This window comes from Drosophila albomicans, chromosome X (genome assembly GCF_009650485.2).
Source record: "Drosophila albomicans strain 15112-1751.03 chromosome X, ASM965048v2, whole genome shotgun sequence".
In the NCBI taxonomy this organism is placed as follows: Eukaryota; Metazoa; Arthropoda; class Insecta; order Diptera; family Drosophilidae; genus Drosophila; species Drosophila albomicans.
In genome coordinates this window covers 18539495-18559264 of record NC_047627.2, presented here as the reverse complement: position 1 = coordinate 18559264, position 19770 = coordinate 18539495, and the positions used below count along the sequence as shown (strand labels likewise).

The 19770-nt window shown below is 41.7% G+C and overlaps 1 protein-coding gene across 25 annotated transcripts in view; it reads left to right on the top strand.

Annotated features, from left to right (window-relative positions):
• The window catches only part of LOC117570136 (basement membrane-specific heparan sulfate proteoglycan core protein), a 103819-nt gene that overhangs the window by 72256 nt on the left and 11793 nt on the right, over window positions 1–19770 (top strand). For 11 of the 25 annotated variants that reach the window (XM_052007523.1, XM_052007520.1, XM_052007536.1 and 8 more), the window contains 20 exons: window positions 1620–1736; window positions 2232–2384; window positions 2798–3064; window positions 4367–4588; window positions 4981–5274; window positions 5549–5626; window positions 6278–6411; window positions 6483–6576; window positions 7346–7735; window positions 7807–10031; window positions 10225–11311; window positions 12995–13140; window positions 13223–13403; window positions 14105–14711; window positions 14779–15041; window positions 15671–15842; window positions 15920–16332; window positions 16400–16838; window positions 17371–17617; window positions 17688–17862. In XM_052007523.1, coding sequence (XP_051863483.1) covers window positions 1620–1736; window positions 2232–2384; window positions 2798–3064; window positions 4367–4588; window positions 4981–5274; window positions 5549–5626; window positions 6278–6411; window positions 6483–6576; window positions 7346–7735; window positions 7807–10031; window positions 10225–11311; window positions 12995–13140; window positions 13223–13403; window positions 14105–14711; window positions 14779–15041; window positions 15671–15842; window positions 15920–16332; window positions 16400–16838; window positions 17371–17617; window positions 17688–17862 — 7704 coding nt within the window. Of the gene's footprint in view, window positions 1–230; window positions 405–561; window positions 754–1619; window positions 1737–2231; window positions 2385–2797; window positions 3065–4366; window positions 4589–4980; window positions 5275–5548; window positions 5627–6277; window positions 6412–6482; window positions 6577–7345; window positions 7736–7806; window positions 10032–10224; window positions 11312–12994; window positions 13141–13222; window positions 13404–14104; window positions 14712–14778; window positions 15042–15670; window positions 15843–15919; window positions 16333–16399; window positions 16839–17370; window positions 17618–17687; window positions 17863–19770 lie in introns of all 25 variants that reach the window. The other 14 variants (XM_052007617.1, XM_052007578.1, XM_052007596.1 and 11 more) reach the window with 6 other exon arrangements.

Sequence of the window (19770 nt, the reverse complement as noted above, 5' to 3'; positions counted from 1 at the left end):
CTTTTTCCACGCTATATATATATATATACATATATCAACTGTGTTGAATCGCCGTCTCTCTGTCTCTGCTCTATGCTCTCTCTCATATTCTCTCTGTGCTGTGATATCCGCAACTGCCACATACAACACCACCACCACCACCAACAACAACAAACAACATGAACAAAAAATACATCATCATACGATCATAAAAACGAAAACGTTAACGTAAACGAAAACATCACATACAGACTTCCATGCCAAGTTCAATCTAAGTCGACCGGTCGTCGAGTGCATGTCCTTTCAGTATCAATGCGGCGACGGAAGTTGCATCAGTGGCTACAAGCGTTGCAACGGCATCACGGACTGTGCCGATGGCGCCGACGAATACAATTGCCTCTTCAACTATGACGATACGAACTATGGTAGTGCCATATGCTAGATATACATACATACATATGTAGATAGGTCATCTTCACATCATGGATACAATATCTTACGAATGCATTTATTTTATCTTTTCATCAAACAAACACACACACACACACATACACACACACACACTACATTTACATGAATTAGATCTAGACTCTGACCCAGACTTAGATACCAACGACAACAGCAATGAGAATGATGGCAATGATCCATTGAATGAGTGCGATCTATATTATTTTGAGTGTGACTTGGGCCAGTGTATACCGTTAGAGAAGAAATGCGATGGCTATGCGGACTGTCAAGATGAAACCGATGAGCTAGGCTGTCCGGCTTTCACAGGTAAACAATCATCCACAACGGAGAGAGGCTGCTAACAAAATGGATATTGTGTCAACTGTTAATCCTTAACAACACCCCACCAAACACAACACTCTCACACACTGAATTACTCATCCAACAACACTCACACACACCCAACTCAACTCAACGTGATCGTGATCATTTTGCAGAGCATTGCCTTGAGCATGAGTTCGAGTGCGACGACTACTGCATAACACGCGATCAGCTGTGCAACGGCATTGTCAACTGCAACGATGGCAACGACGAGCGTAACTGTACCTTTTGTCACGACGACGCCTTTCTGTAAGACTATGTCTGCCAATTTATCGAACTATCGATCGCTCAAACGATCAACGTGCAATGCAATGACTTTTCGCCTTTGCTTTTTTTCTATGTTTTTGTGTGCCCCAAATATCAAACCAACCATTCACCATCCACCATCCACCACACCAATCTCACACGCCAAAAAAACACGATCACATCACATCGACGATAAACGATAACAAAAATACTATCGCACATTGGCGCAGCTGCCACACGGGCGATTGCATTGCATCGCAACTGCAGTGCAATGGCCTCGTGGACTGTTCCGATGCTAGCGATGAGCACAATTGCGGTAAGCCTTAATATCATGTCATACTACATCTTTCCCGACTACTGCAACATTTAGTAATCTGCAATACTATTGTAGTACTATCGTATAACTTTGCTTTCTTCTTTATTTAGTAGTTTGGCTTATTATTATTTAAATTTTATTTGTAGGCTAGTTTCATAGTTCAACTTATGAGCGTGTTAAAGAAGTTTGTTTACATGATATATTGTTTTTTGTTTTGTTCATTTTTTCATTGTATGTTTATTGCTTAAAGCTGGCAATGCATGTCTGCAGGGTTATTTTGCTTGCAATGGAGAATGCGTCCATGAATCCATTAGATGCAATGGCCGCAACGATTGCGAAGGTGGCATCGATGAGCTCGATTGTCAGGGTAACACAATTTTACAAATGATCAACCATATTGCACACAAATCCACACAAATACTATCGCTAGCGATTTATCGATAATTTCTTTAACTATCGATATCGATCAGTTTAGTTTCAGCTCCAGTCTTCAGCTTCAACTCTTTCTCTCTAGCGTTCCTTTTCTTTTTGCACCCAATCACCGCTACAAGTTCTGTTTATATTCATCTCTCTCTTTCTCTCTCTCTCTCTATATCTCTCTCTTTCGCTATCTCTCTCTCTCTCTCTCTCTCTCTATTTCTTTGTTGTATTCTGTTGTCCTTGCTCTTTTGCCTTGCACCCATTGTTTATAATTTGTGAATGTCCATTCAATTTTGTTTGTTGTTTTGTTTTTTTTTTTATTTTCCTATGGTGTTTTGCTCTCATCAAACATGCGCTACACACAAACACACACACATACATATGTATATATATAAATATATGTATGTATATATTATATATATCTCGTCATACATATATGTAGACATACACACGCCCACAACAAGATTCAGAGACTGTCTGCCAAATGAATGGCAATGCCAGAGCTTTGAATGCATCAATGAAAAATATTTGTGTGACGACCACTTCGATTGTGAGGACCAATCGGATGAATGGCCCGATAACTGCAAGGGACAGGGTAACAAAATTCGATTTAACTACTCTCTCTATACTCTCCCAACCTATTCCAAAAACCAATACAATTCGCGACCCCATTTATCAATCGCAATCAATCCACCTTTAATCAACAAGCTGTATGCATAATTAGTTTGTAAGTTTGTGATCTCCAATTTTTGGGGATAATCTGTTATATGTTATACATGGGAGAGGGGTTAGCACATCGAACAGGTTTGTACTTGTGATGCTTAACACGATGCTTAACAGATTGTGGATCTAATTGTGTAACATAAGAAACTGTTGCTCATTGCGTTCTCTTGTCTTTCTCTCTTTCTTATTAAACAAAACACGATAACAACAACCATCGCATCGACATGAATAAACATTTTCATCAATCAACCGCATGATAACCGCAACCAAATCGCCATCTCATAGCCACCACTCGCCAAACTGCCGAAGATTGCCACAGGGATCAATTCTTTTGCGATAATTTGTGTTTGAATCGCTCGAAACAATGCAATGGTCACTACGATTGCAACGATCGTAGTGATGAGCGTGATTGTCCCATTCAGCCGACACGTTATCCATCATATTCACCGCTCCCGTGTCCACAGCACACTTGCCCCAGTGGCAGATGCTACTCGGAGGTGGAACGTTGTGATGGCCAGCGTCATTGCGAGGATAACTCCGACGAGGCCAACTGTAAGTTTGCATTCATATCTATTAACAATTCAATTCACCCTCATTTCTTATGACACACATAGGTGATCTCAAATGTTTTTTAATAGACCAGGTTTTAAAGGGGAATAGCGAAAAAATAATCTTATTACAAGAATACGACAGTTAGATATAATTAATCGATTCAAATTTAATCATACGACAACATGGGTCAACGGAAACGGACAGACGCACTAAAAATATATCTTGTATTTCAACTAATGTTAGTAAATATTTAACTAAAACAAGATAGAAGACAATTTTTGACACTTTCATAACTATTTCGATACGTGGTATAGACTATACAATATTCTTACTAAGCTCTCTAATTTTAGAAGCACTTTTGTTTACTTTTTTTAATCATTTGATTTACTTTAATTGATGGCGTATCTTTTTCTAAATGTGAGGCACAGGCACCTTAAGTTATCAATTGTGTGAACGTAGACTATCATTTCAACTACTTTGCTTTATATAGTACTCTTCATTTGTTGCTCTGTCTATTTCACTCACTCTTGCGCACATTCACCGCAATGCGCTTATTCGTCGCTCTATCTCACTCTCTACCTATCTCTCTCTATATATAAATATATCTTTATCTATCTCACAAATTTGTTTCTTTTGCTTATTTCTCGTATACCATTCTTTTTTGGACAATTCTTCTTTTGCCAATTGCACAAACTGTAATTGTAATAATGATAACTGATAACCGATAACTCGATAACCCGATAACGATAATGATAATACAGGTACCCAATGCAAGGATAATGAGTTTATCTGTTACGATCGACAATTTTGCATAAATGCAACACAGCACTGCGATGGCTTCTACGACTGCAAAGATTTTTCCGATGAACAGAACTGCATTGGTTAATACGATAAAACAAAAACAAAAACAATACGAAATTTACTTATGTTAAATTATTACTGCACTATGCTTTTATTTAATGCTATTCAATTAGTACGTAGCTGCATAGATTAGCTATATAATATGGTCCTTATAACTAAATTATTACTTTATTATTTATATCGATGATCCTTAGTTAGCTCTTAAGCTGATCTGCATGCTAGTCGGAAAACTATTCTGAAAAGTTACACATGTGTATGCACTGTTGAAGAATCCAATTATTATAATTTTTTTTTTGCTTTTCTATAAATTCTGAATTCTTAATTGAATATACTTGTAATTCTACTTTGATTCCCTCCGTACAGTCGTAGCGTATGCGTATTCAATCAAACCATTTACTTATCGATATTTTTCAATTCCCCTCCACCTTCTCTTGAATATAGGCTGTGCTTCGGATCAGTTCCGTTGCCGCAATGGTGACTGCGTGTCTCTGGATGATGTCTGCAATGGCTATCCCCAGTGTATCGATGGCTCCGATGAGGCTGATTGTCCACTGCAATGCCAGGCGAATCAGTTCCGTTGCCGCAACGGACAGTGCGTGAGCGCCGCGGTGCGTTGCAATGGCCAAACCGACTGCCAGGATAGTTCCGATGAGCAAAATTGTGGTAAGTACTCAACGGGATATGGGGTCGCTTCCGTTCAATCATTCAATCAGCAAGCAACAACAACATTGTCCATCAGCGAATCAATCAATATTAAACAATAGAATCATTATCTAAATGTTGCTGCCAATCAATCAATCATTCAATCAAGCAATAATTTAATCAATCAATATACAAACAATCAATCAAACAGTCAATCAAATAATCATTTAATCACTCATGTAGTAGATCAATATACAAACAATCAATCATATAATTCAATTCAGCAATCGTTCAACAAATCAATCATTTAATTATATATTCATTGAATCAATCATTCACTCAATCGTCAATCATATCATCAATCATACGCTATACGCCCACAATTACACCGCATTCGCTATATACGCCATAAGGTCATTCACATACTGCTGGCGGGAGAACCTCGAGCATGCCACCAACAAGCAAAACAATCAAACCGACAACAACAACGACCACAACACCAATCCCACAACCACCAACAACAACGACAACAAGCTCAAGCCCAACAACCTCATTGATGCCGCTGCGCATCATTTGCCCGTCGACAACATTCCGCTGTGAGAATGGACCGTGCATTGCGCACGGATTGCGCTGCAATGGCGTGGTCGATTGTCCGTTCGATACCAGCGATGAGCTGGACTGCGGTCCCATCACTAATGAGATCGATAGTAAGTTCGATTGTACCCCAGCCCAAAAGTAATCGGTGCCAGTACGAAACCCACTACAAACGAGTACTACAATCACCATTGCAAGCACCAGCCAACACCACAACCACAGCAAAATCACCCCAGAGTCTATCTTGAAACTAACCAACCTCAGTAGCTACTAATCGGGAAGGCTAATCACGCAGTAGACTATGCTAAAAAAGAATATGGAAAATAAACTAAAAATGCAATTCGATGGGAAGCTAACACTCTGTTTTTTTATATTTATTATTAACAGCTCAAGAACCTCAATCGACTGGACGTAATAATCAATTGAACCTGAAGACATATCCCAATAGCCAGATCATCAAAGAAAGTAAGTAAATCCAATCAGGAATTCACTATCTCCTTTAAATTACTGTTCGTGGCAGTGAAAGCTCAAGAAAAAAGAATGCCTTGCATCTACAAAAAAAAATAAGATAAATTTAAATTAGACTAGTTTGCAAGGCATTGCGGAAGAGTTTAACGTTTTATGTTTATACCTACAAGAAAATCTATATATATATATGTTCTACTCGTATGTTTCTTCTACTCTACATAATGTTCTACCATTACTTTTAAATGCTTAACCCAACCAAAACAAAAAAAAAATACAATGCCATAACCTATTACAATTAAAATACCTGCAGGATATATTAGGGAGGGTAAGTTGACCTAACTACACACCATACTTACACACCATATAAGTGTAGTACAGCACAGCACCAGCAACAAAACAAATTGGCTCGGCTCGACGTTGTATATTCTGTGTCGAAATTTATTATTGTCAGCACACTTTGTAGTACTTACTATGTAAATTCCCGATAGAAAAAGCTACCAGTTAGCTTGTTAGATTATCCAAACACAACACCCACAAAAAATCCCTTCACAGCGATTGTATGAAATCCCGCAGATCTATTGCTATGCTATCCCTAGAATACCTTGTTGTATACGAATGTGGCTAATGCTTTCTTCTGGCAACGTACAGGTCGCGAGGTCATCTTCCGTTGTCGTGATGAGGGTCCAGCTCGCGCCAAGGTCAGGTGGTCACGTCCCGGCGGTCGTCCTTTGCCCGTTGGCTTCACCGATAAGAACGGACGTCTAGAAATTCCTAACATTCGCGTAAGTATCGAGTATACCATATATTAATGAATGAGTGTGTTACTAACCTTTTTGATTTTTACTTTTTGCAGGTGGAGGATTCTGGCACTTATGTGTGTGAAGCTGTCGGCTATCCCAACTACGTGCAGGGCCAACAGGTTACCGTTCATCTGACTGTCGAACGCTGTAAGTAGATCCTGTTTTTAATTTTCGGGTTTGGGTGTGAATTTCGATATGTTTTATCCAATGGAACTGCAGCTTGGGGTCAGCACAAATACGAGGAGCCCAAATCGAATCGCATCAAATATGGCACTGTGCCACATATAGATCTCGAGTTCTTTGGTCTAGGTAGGAGATACAAATTGTAGAAAATCTTTATTTTAATTAAAATTTTTATAAAAAAAGGAATAATTCAAATTATTTGAATCTTGAAAGTTGAATCTTAAAATTTCTTATAAAAAGTATTTATCAGATTATCGATGATCAAAAATATTTGCAGTTTTTGCTATACAAATGGCTTTAACAATCTTTTCCACAACAAACTTTCAATCAAATTTCAAATTTTTATTTTGTTAAGTATTTTATATATAATACTTAATAATTATACAAACTAGATATATAAATTACAGTGTAAAAGTGAATACTTGACTTATAATTACAAATACAAATGCATAATTGATGCTTTGCATCCGAGTCAAATATTATTCAATAGCTGTATTTTATATTCACTACAATTTATTTTTCTTTTTCTCTCTCTGATTTATGTACGTTCAGTGCTAGTTGTTAGTTGACTAAATATAGTAATTAATATACGTTACCTATTTTCTCTTATTGCTAACGCCGCTACTGGCTAACGAACTGGGTAAGCGTGTTTACAGGAAACTTGGAGCAACCATCAACAAGAGAGAATTCCTCCATTAATCCCTTCCATTTTTTGGGTCAACTCTCTTTGCAGTTAACGATCTCGGACACGATCGTCCACCGACAGCTTGCAGCGAATATCAGGCCACTTGCATGAACGGCGAGTGCATTGACAAGTCCAACGTTTGCGATGGCATTCCCCACTGTTCCGATGGCTCCGACGAGCACAGCTGCAGCCAAGGACGTCGTTGTCAACCCAATCAGTTCCTGTGCAGCAACAAGAAGTGCGTGGAACGCACCTGGCGTTGCGATGGTGAAAACGATTGCGGTGACAATTCCGATGAGCAATCGTGTGATCCCGAACCAAGTGGCGCTCCCTGTCGCTACAATGAATTCCAATGTTCCAGCGGCCATTGCATACCCAAGAGCTTCCAGTGTGATGATCTCAACGATTGTCGCGATGGCAGCGATGAAATCGGTTGCAGTAAGTTTTGCAAAATGCAAGTGAAGAAATTTTCATAACTAACACTCATCATATTTAACTCTTTCTTTCAGTGGAACCTGTGCCCATTCGTCCACCGCCTCCAATGCAATCCCTGCTCGAGGGTCAACCCTTGGAACTGACCTGCACAGCCACCGGTGTGCCAGTGCCCACAATTGTGTGGCGTCTGAACTGGGGTCATGTTCCCGACAAGTGTACATCGAAGAGCAACAATGGTCGCGGCGAACTCTATTGTCCCGATATGCGTCACGAGGATAGCGGTGCATACTCGTGTGAAATCATCAATACACGCGGCACACACTTTGTCACTCCCGATACGATCGTGAAGGTGACACCCGATCGCAATCAATACTGCTCGGCAGGATTCTTCAATATGCTGGCACGCTCTAGCGAGGAGTGCATCAAATGCTTCTGCTTCGGTGTCGCTAGTTCTTGTGACAGCGCCAATCTCTTCATCTATGCAATCCAGCCGCCAATTCAGGCGAATCGTGTCGTCAGCGTCGAGCTGAGTCCCTACCACGAGATCGTGATCAATGAATCGCCCGGACACAATGTGCTCAATCTGCATCATGGCGTGCAGTTCCGTGCCTCCGATGTGCAGTACAACAGTCGCCAAACACCGTACCTGGCATTGCCCAGCGATTACATGGGCAATCAGCTCAAGTCCTATGGCGGCTCGCTCAAGTACGAGGTCAGCTATTTCGGCAATGGACGTCAAGTATTTGGACCCGATGTCATCATCACCGGCAATCGTTTGACCCTCACGCACAGTGTTGGCACACAACCCAATCTCTCGAATAAGGTGAAGGTTCCCTTCCTGCCCGGCAACTGGCTGAAGCCCGATGGACGCAAGGCGACGCGTGAGGAGATCATGATGATTCTGGCCAATGTGGACAATGTTTTGATTCGCCTGGGCTACATCGATACCGTGGCACGAGAAGTGGAGGTAGTTAACATTGTGATGGACTCAGCTGGCACCTCGGATCAGGGTCTGGGAAGCGCCTCCTTGGTCGAGAAATGCAACTGTCCTCCCGGCTATGTGGGTGATTCGTGCGAGACCTGCGCCCCTGGCTACGTGCGTCAACCTGGCGGCCCCTGGCTGGGACACTGTGTGCCCTTCGTACCGGAACCCTGCCCCGCCGGCACCTACGGTGACCCACGTCGTGGCATCGCATGTCGCGAATGCCCCTGCCCCCAGAGTGGCAGCAATAACTTTGCCAGCGGTTGTGAACTTAGTCCCGACGGCGATGTCAGCTGCAAGTGCCACGAAGGCTACACGGGTCGCCGCTGCGAGGCCTGCGCGGCTGGCTATCAGGGCAACCCATTGATACCCGGCGGCAACTGTCGCAAGATACCCGAATCTACGTGCAACGACAAGGGCACCTATCATGTGGGCGAAAACAGCTGCACATGCAAGCCGCTGGTAACCGGCGAGCGTTGCGACACCTGCGCACCCAAGAGTTTCCATCTCAATTCATTCACGTTCACCGGTTGCATTGAGTGCTTCTGCAGCGGTCTGCAGACCGAATGTGACAGTACCTCATGGTATCGCGATCAGGTGACCAGCAGCTTTGGACGCTCCTCTGTGCCACATGGCTTCCAGCTGGTGCGTGATTACACCCAAACCGCACCCGAAACTGTGCCCTTCGTGACGGCACAGACCAGCATCTCGTTCTATTCGGAATCGGACTACGGCTCGGATACGTTATATTGGAGTCTGCCCGCTGCATTCTTGGGAAACAAACTTACTGCATATGGCGGCCGTCTCAGCTACACGGTCAGCTACAGTCCACTGCCTGGTGGTCTGATGTCCCGCAACAATGCACCCGATGTGGTCATCAAGAGTGGTGAAGATCTAACGCTCATCCATTATCGCAAGTCTGCCGTTAACCCCAGCCAATCCAGCTCGTATGCCGTTCCCATCCTTGAGAGTGCCTGGCATCGCAGCGATGGTCAGGTGGCCAATCGCGAGCATCTGTTGATGGCCCTCAGTAAAATCGATTCTATCTACATCAAGGCCACGTACACCACCAGCACCAAGGAGGGCGCCCTCCAGCAGGTCACCCTCGACACTGCCACGTCCACCAATCTGGGTGCACCCCGCGCCTTTGAAGTGGAGGAATGCCGTTGCCCTCAGGGCTACATTGGTCTGTCCTGCGAACGCTGTGCTCCTGGCTACAAGCGCAATCCCGAGGAGGGTCTCTATCTCGGTCTTTGCGAACCCTGCGAATGCAACGGTCACTCGTCGCAGTGCGATGCTGAGACTGGCGAATGTCTGGTAAGCAAAGCTATTTTATATTAAATTTTATTTTATTTAAATTACTAAAAAATAGTTATAGTTCTTGTAGAAGTTTTTATTGGAGTTCAAACGGTCTCCGATTAACTGTGAAGGGTCTAACACGACCTAATGTACTCGACCAGTACTTAAATATAGTCCGTTAAAACGTTTCATTTTCTTCCCCCCATTGCAGAACTGCGCTGACAACACCGAAGGCGAGAACTGCGAACAGTGCGCCGCTGGCTATGTGGGCGATGCCACACGCGGCTCATCCTATGACTGCCAGCCCGATAGCAACGGACAACAGCCACAGCCACCACCGCCAAGGCCCGACGATCAGAGGAGATGCGAATACTGCAACAGCGATGGCACCCAAAGCTGTCGCGACGGCTACTGTGAATGCAAACCGAATGTGGTTGGCAGCCGCTGTGACAAGTGTCGCGATGGTACCTTCGGGCTGTCGCTTTACACCCCGAACGGTTGCAAGGAATGCTTCTGTTCCGGCCAGTCGACCCAATGTCAATCAGCGTCGCTCTATCGCCAACTGATCGCCGTTGATTTCATCAGCAACCAAGCGCTGATCACCAACGAAGATGGCCAGGAGATGACCAGAGACAACCTGACTAAGGATGTACCCAACAATAAGTACACCTATTCGTACCCCTCATATGCGACCAAATACTGGAGTCTGCGCGGCAATGTACAAGGCAATCAATTGAATGCTTATGGCGGCGCTCTCAACTACACCCTGAATGCCGAATCTTTTGCCGCGTATCAGCCCGGTAACGATGTCATTCTTATTGGCAACGGTATTCGTTTGATTTGGTCACGACCTGCCGAGCTCTCGCATAGCGATCAATACAGCGTTGTGCTCAGCGAGGAGGAGCAATGGCAGCGTTTGGATTCGGGTCGCGCGGTGCCTGCCACGCGCAGTGATGTGATGAGTGTGCTGACCAACGTGGAGCATCTGCTCATTCGTGCCACACCCAAGATACCCACCACCAGGACGTCCATTCAAGATGTTACCCTCGAAGTGTCCGTGGATCGTGCTCAGCCCGGTGCCGAGCATGCTGTCGACATTGAGACATGCCAGTGTCCTGCCGCCTATGTTGGCAACTCGTGCGAGAGTTGCGCCCCCTTGCATTATCGCGCTGCGAACAATCAGTGCGTCTCGTGTCCATGCCACAAGGATAACACCCAGAGTTGTCATCTGGGCAACAGCGATTATCCCGAATGTGTGTGCAAGCCACGTTTCACCGGCGATCGTTGCACGGAATACGGTGAGTAGCCAGTCAGTAGATTCCTGAAGACATGAGGTACCACCACCAAGAAAAACAAACACATAGAACTACACACATTTATCCTTCCCAAGCACTTGAGCCCCCCAACGACATTTTCACCTTATCCTAACGCCCCAAGCCCATTCTCCTTCTGAACTTTACTTTTAAGCGCGCTGCGATGTCACTTTTTATACAATTTTTCAACATTCTTTTTGAACTTTGTTTTCTTATTCATACATCCGCCTGTCTTCCTACCCTACCCCAAAAATCTGTCATTGAAATCTATTTTGAAATTTATGAAAAAAAAAAACAAACAAATTCAATCATCAAACCGACAACAAATTGACAAATCATCACAACAAAAAACAAAACCATCCAATCCATCCACATTCTAGACACATCTCGCATTATTGAAGAACCGCCCAAGATATGCGATTCAATCGGGGGATTCTGTTGCAATGGCTTTCTTTTCGATATTGCGCCCAACGAGACAATATCATACAATGACACACTGATGATACATAAGGACAATAGAATCATAGGAAAAATTACGAAACTGCGCAATGGCTGCCAACTGCGAGGTTCGCGACCCCATCAATCAGTCAATCAATCAATCAAACCAATCAATCGAGCGATTCAAACTCAAACTCTACAAACAACAACAACTATCGCTCCTTCTCTGTCTCTGTCTCTATTTTACTCTATGTCTCTTTACTTTTGTAAACTTACCTGTACACTGCAAAAAACGAAAACCAACTACACACATACATACATAGCATAGTTAATATGTACTATATGTTCGTCACAATTGAGATCTAATTCCCTTTACTTTTAATGTCTGTCCTCTAATTCCCTCACTACGATATCTTATGAGTTACATTTCAGTAATTCAACCACATTTTCCTCAACTCCTTCGTAGCTAAATTTAGTAATCATTCCCAATTCCGATTTTACTCGAATTTATAATTGGAACTATACCATTTGTATGGAAGTTATTTTTCTAAATTCAGACAAATTGGATAACGAAATCGATGTTGGGAATATGATATGACTGTGTGCTCTACCTTTTAGTCACTTTCGCATTTTCCTTCGAGAGGAGCGATTGCTCTTCATTCCAGCAGCAATTGAAAATTGCAAAACTTGTGTTGTTGTTTAATTGAAATAGTATTGATTATTTCTTTAAGTGTGTTTTAATATACTCTCTGTATTTAGAGTAGTTCAATAACTTTGTGTTTAGTTCGTTCTCTAGGCCAGGCGATAATTATGACAACTTTGGATTCTGTAGATCACTCTGTGTCTCTCTATATCTCCCTCTGCTGCAACTAACTCAATTCTACGACCAAATCAGCTTTAAATAATCTGTCGTAGTTTAATTTATTTGGGTAACACTGTGATCGTTTTATTCACTTAAGTCACAGTCTTAGTTTGAACTAGAAAGAAATAAAATATATGTTTACCTACCCCATGCTGAATGTGTATCTAAAAAGTACATAGAACCTACTTCCAACAACAACTTCCGATTGACACTTGACCTCGATCGTGAAACCTTTCTCGTTTATTTTTGTCACTAACACAATCGATAGTAAAAAGTTGAGAATGTTAACTGGTATTTCGTTTTGTTGTAGCAAATATAGTTGAACTAATCGTTTATTTGTATGTATATATTTTCCACATCGCCATCAGACAATGGCAGCCCGGAACCAACCCCAACAGACTTACCAAATATTCGCACCCAGATCATTGTGTCGATCTCGAAGCCCCAGATCACGATTATGCCAGTGGGTGGATCTGTCTCCCTTAAGTGCAGCGGTCGCATGAAGTGGAATAATGTGAGTGTACTATATATAAGTGATTTCAGATCATTTTACATTTGTTTACTATAACATTTGCGGTTACTTTTTGTTGTTGTAGGATCCTGTTGTCGTCAGCTGGTACAAGCAGAACAGTTTGCTGCCAGTGAACGCCGAAGTCAATGGCGGTGATCTCTATATCCACCAGCTGCAATTGAGCGATTCTGGCGTCTATACCTGCAGAGCAATCAACAATCAGACCTCGCATACATTCGAGGACAGTGTCTCGATCACTGTGACACGTAAGTCTTATAGATTCTTAATTTCCTCACATCAGTGCTAAATCTGTAATGAAAACTCTTTTTGTGTATCACCTGAATGCGGCTCTCAAAGGATATGCCAAAGAAATGTTGGCTCGCTATGGTAGCAAAAGCTTCTCAACTAATTTTTACTAGATACAATAATTGAGTAGTAGCATTTTTTTATGTTCTTCAAGTATTTTTTATTAAACGTAACACATTATTTAAATTAAATATTTAGGATTTTCGTTACCTATATTTTCCTTAATTTTAAATATAATTTTTAAATTTTTTCCAAAAACATTTAATTTTTCGAAATCAAATAATTTTAACTAGGAGACTACCTTTATATTGATTTTAATTGAATTCAAGCTGTCTTTACTTAGTCTTTTTGAAAAATATAATTTTTTTATATTTAACTTTTATTTTTAAAACAAAAGGTTCGCCAAAGTATACATTGATATACACATATATATTATTAACAAATGTTCAAGATTTTAATGATTTTTTTTTATTTTCAACATTTTTTAAATCAATCCATTTTAGTTCTTCTAAATGAAATAATTTAGACCCTCCATATTATATTCAATTGAAATTCTTTTTAGTTCTACTCTTTTTTTAATTTATTTTGTTTTCAACCGACTGTGAGTAAATTCCCTCGACTGATTAACTCTCTCTGTCCCTTCCTCTTGCTGCTCCCTCAGAACAATCGCAACGTTCCCCCGCTCGCATCATCGATCTGCCATCCACGGTGACCATTGACGAGTATCAAGCATACGAGATCACCTGCCAGGTCGATGGCAATCCCGCTCCCTCAGTGAAGTGGACACGCGTCGATGGCCAGGCCGATGGACACATTCGCACCGATGGCGGTCGCTTGATCTTCGAATCGCCTCGCAAATCCGATGAAGGACAATACCGTTGCACCGCCGAGAATCAATACGATCGCGATGAGAAATACGTGCAGATCTATGTGCGTGGCAATGCCCCAGTGCCACCGCCACCCCGTGAACGTGTCTACATTCAGCCCGAGGACTACAATGGCGAAGCCGGTGACACTGTGCGCTTCACCTGTCAATCGACCAGCGGCGCTTTGTTGCACTACGAGTGGCTGCACGACAGCTATCCGCTCAATCCCCAGCAACAGCGCAACATCATCATCAGCGGCGACACGCTAGAGATCCGTGATGCCACCGCTCGGGACTCCGGTATTTACACGTGTGTCGGTATCGATCTGCGCAGTCAACGCAACTACACTGAGGATGCTCGCGTCTACATTGAGCAACGTCAGCAGCCCCCCTCTGGCGATGGGTAGGTGTACTAACGCATCATTATTTTGTTTTATTATCTCTAACTCTCTCTCTCTTCTCTTTGTTAGCATTGCACCCGTTATTGTGCGCTTCCCCGAGGCCAACACGATTGTGCAGGGCAGCGACTTTAGCATCACTTGCGAGTCAAGCGGCTCTCCATACCCGACCATCAAATGGACCAAGATCAATGAGCAGCTCGCATCGAATGTCCATCAGACCGGCAATGTGTTGCGCATCATCAACGCCAGGATCGAGAATCGTGGTTTCTATCTCTGCATAGCTGAGAATGCCCATGGCCAAGATCAAGTTCGCGCGAGTATCGATATTGATCGTAAGTGAATACTTCATTTATAATTTTTTTTCTTTTAACTTTCTTTGAACTTATTAATTGAGTATTCGTTTTGGTTAAAAAAAAGATTTCTATACGTGACTGACTGATTACTTAAAACTTTAGTTCGATTATTTAACGTACTTGATTACTTATTGTGATGGCTTCTAAAAACTAAGTATAGAAAGTCTTTTAAAAGGCAATAAGCGGAAGACCATGAAAACTTTACTGGAAATGCTGAATTTGTAGACAAACAAATTCAATTGAGAATTCTGCAATGTAAAAATATTTAAATTACTTATTTAAAATTCAAATTTATTTATCCAGCAAATATATTTTTTGTTCAAACTTAAACCAAAGCCAAAGTACCCGTAATAGTTGCATTAAAAACTTCTCTTTGCTCTATTTCTTTCGGATGCTTTCCCTCACTCTATTAAACAATAATGTTGGGTAATGTAATGTATATTTAAATTTGTCTCCAAATCATATATATAATTATAATGTTTTAAATGAAATTTGAACAACTACCAAAACAAAAAAAGCACATAAGAATGGAGTCGGTAATAAGACAGGTCCGCACAGTCTGATCCTAATACTAATCTGTACAACAACGATAATTTACTTGTTTGCAGCTCGGGAGTCTCCGAGCGTTGACATTTCACCGTCGCAACCGACTCTGGTTGGATCACAGGGAATGCTCTACTGTACGGGCACTGGAATTCCCGCGCCGACGGTACAATGGCGTCGTGTCGATGGTGCTCCGCTATCGCCACGTCATCGCGTCGAGGCCGAGGGCTACGTGCTGTAAGTACAATCGACATCGATAGTAAATTTGATAGATAGATCGATATATTATTGTTTATGTTTCTATCTTGCAACAGCTTTGATGACATCCAAATTGCCGATGCCGGCGATTACGAGTGCGTCGCCGAGAACTCCGTGGGTCGCGTCAGCTCAGTGACAACACTGCGTGTGGTGGAGCGTCCGGTGGTCACGATCACCGCGGACAGCACGTCGGGACATTACACCGTCGGCGATGAGGTTGACATCATATGCACGGCTAGCGGCTATCCGAATCCCTCGGTGCGCTGGATCTATCCCGATGGCCACCAGACGCGCGATACACAGGAAATCCAGGCCAATGCCTATCATGGCAATCAGGCGTTCTTGCACTTCAATTCGGTGCGTGCTTCCGATGCCAATGATTACAAGTGCGAGGCGACCAATGAGTTTGGCAGCGATGAGCAATCGATTCGCATCTTTGTGCAGCAGAAGCGTGGTGATATTCCCGATCGTAAGTCCCAGCACATATGTAATTTCATTCACTTTACAATTGATTAACCTTCTGGGACATTTTGCAGCTATTGGCGAAGTTGATCATCCCGATGATTATGACAACAGGCAACAGCAGCCAAGCGCCGACAATATCTACAATACGAATATTGGCGAAAATGTGACATTCAGCTGCGATCTGCGTCCCTATGGCCAAACCCATTGGGTGCGTGCCGATGGTCAGCCAATGCAGCCCAATGTTCGCTCCGAGCAAAACACTTTGCAAATCACATTTGTGACGCAACTGAATTTGGGAACTTACCGCTGCAATGCCGTCGATCAACGTGGCTATATCGTTGCCCATTTCGATCGTGAACTGGTTCTGTTGCCACTGCCACAGATCACATTCCATCCCAGCATTCCGCTTGAGGTCGAACCCGATCGCAACGTCGCCATCTACTGCCAGGTGACCAATGCCAGACCCGAGGACGTGCACTGGACCACCGACAATAATCGACCATTGCCCAGGTAAGTGCAGTAACAAAACCACTAAAGTTAAACTCTTCATTTGGATTTAAACCCGGTACCCATAGGGTAGAAGAGTATTATAACTTTGTGCGTTCAGGAAATGCAACAGGCAGATGGAAGCATTCCCAACCCTATAAAGTATATGTATTCTAGATCAGCTTCAACAGCCAAGACGATATCGCCATGTCCGTCTATCCGTCTGTCTGTCTGTCCGTCCGTCTGTATGAACACCTAGCACATCTAGGGTCATAGTTGCGTTCGGTGATAATCTGGTATATTTCTATCTCTGACTCTATAGTATATTTAGCATGTGCTACTATATCAATATACCAAATATAGTTGTTGGTATATTTTCAACATTGTTGTGGTATATGAATTTGGTATATTCTGTAATGAATACTATACTATTTTACTATTATTCAAAATGGTCAGCTGGTATCTCGCAGTCGAGCACACTTCACTCTAGTCTTCTTACTTGTTTTCCATACTTTGATGCAACTTATTATGATGCTTCATAATTTCACTCGTTTAGCTCTGTCTACATCGATGGACCATATCTGCGCTTTGAGGCCATCACGCCAGCCGATGCTGGCGGCTACAGCTGCACGGCCTCCAACGAGTTCGGCAATGTGAGCAAGAATGCCCAGGTTGTGGTGCGACGTCCCAACTATCAGGCGCAGCCGCAATCGCAGCTGCAGGAGAGACGCGAGGGCGAAAGCATTCAGTTGCGTTGCAGTGTCACAACATCACGTGGTGAGCCACACAGCGATAACATTCAGGTGAGTTTCCATTTTCATTTCCACATTCCCCGTTCCCAAACATTGAATTTGAATTCGATTTTGATTGCAGTTCAATTGGCGTCGTGAGGATAATGAACCACTGCCTCGCGATGCGCGTCCCGATAGCCAAGTTCTGATCCTGAATTCGTTGCGCATCGAGGATAGCGGTCGCTTCATCTGCGACTCGTATGACTTGGAGAACAATCAGCGTTTGCCACAGACCTCCGTTGATTTGCGTGTACTAAGTGAGTAGACCCCTCCACCTCCTCCTTCCCGCCAGTCCAAATTGTGTCAGTTGTGTCACAAATGTCATATCTGACAATGCGAAACAGCAGAACAGAAATATCTCTTATCTCACACACACACACACACACACCACACACACACACACACACACACGCATACACACAATCACAATCCCAAAACTATATATATACTATATACGATTCTTACGTCAAAGTGTTAGACCAGCTCTCAGACAAGAGAATTTCTAAAACTTAAAAAATCAAAAACACAAAAAAAAAAACAAAAAAAAAATTTAACCAAAAAGGAAGAGGATCGAAAGAAGGCAAAATTGAGAATACCAAAGAAGAATTAGGCTTTTGTTGGCAATATTATTCAGAGCAGATTGAAAGATGAAAGGCTCGCTCGCTCGCTGATTTTACTTTGTTCTTTTATCAACATCTCTTTGTATCTCTATATACTATATATCTACTATATCTTGCTCCTTATGCTGTAACTGTATTTGTATCCATATGTATATGTATGTATGTACATATGTGTATATCTAGCAACGTTTTTTGACTAAACACACACACACACACACACTCAATCCTTATAAATAATATACTCAGAACCCCCCCGATAAAAACTCAGTCACTCTGTAAATACGCGAGCTGAGAAAACTACCAAAGTATCTTGACTATCCCTTCACTTTATACACACAAACACTCACTCACACATACATACACATACACAGTTCACAAGCGAGTTAAAAGAAATACAAAAAACAAAAAAACAACCGAAAAGAATAATGTAATCGGAAGCGGAAATGGAAACGGAATGGATACGGAAACGGGTTTAGGGCACAAAACCACACTTTGTATATATGACAATAAGCCAAACACACGCACACACACACACAGAAAGCCACTAACAATTGTAACTCTCTGAAATGTAAGAACACACACAGACACCTAAAAACTTTTATCTGTATCTATATGTACTTATAAGTATCTGAAAAAGAACAAATCTGGTGATGGTGTCAAAACTCTTTAACAATTAACTGCCCCAAGATAACTTCATCTTGTAAAATACAAAACGAAAAATCTGTTTCAACAGAAAGCTAAAGATAATTACCAACTATATACTGCCCAATGCATGCCTCGAAGAACCAAACCAAACAAAAAAAAAAAAAAAAATACTAAAAAAATTCAAGTAATCAAAAAGCACCCACCCAATGCAGCCATTTTTTCGATACTTTTCAAATTTTCAAATCCTTAATCTTAAGTGAAACACACAAAACTTACAAATGCAATGAGAAAGAAATGCCAAAAAAAAACACACACACACACAATGAATTCAATTCAATTATATCGATTAACTCTCTTTATATGTAAAAACACACGATACTTTTTGTTTTCATATTTAATGCAATTGAAGAGCATTCGACATAAGCATAAAACACACATATTGATAATATTTTTAAATTTTTAAGCTTACAAGTGGCTGCCATATCTAATACAATACATTTTAAGTCCCAGCAAAATCCACTAAGTGAAAAATAAAACAACAAAAAAAAAAACAAAACCAAAATATTAACAAACATATTTTACACAACAACATCAAATTGTGTAAAGCAAACAATTGTAATATATTCTTTTTATTTCGTTAAATATTAACATTTTGATTAATGTTTCTTTTAGTACCAAAAAAATGTTCTTGCAAGGGAGATACTAAATTAAATACTAAAAAAAAATACCATTTTTTGTCTGTCTGCTTAAAGTTAAGAACTTTTTTTGCTTCATCCTAAAATAATGCTATAGTTTTTGTTTTTTTTTTTTTGAAACCTCTGCAAGGATATTTCCAACTTTGATATATCGAAGTTTGCCATCTTTTTGATTTTTGAGTTTGTGTCTGTTGTTTGTATTTAT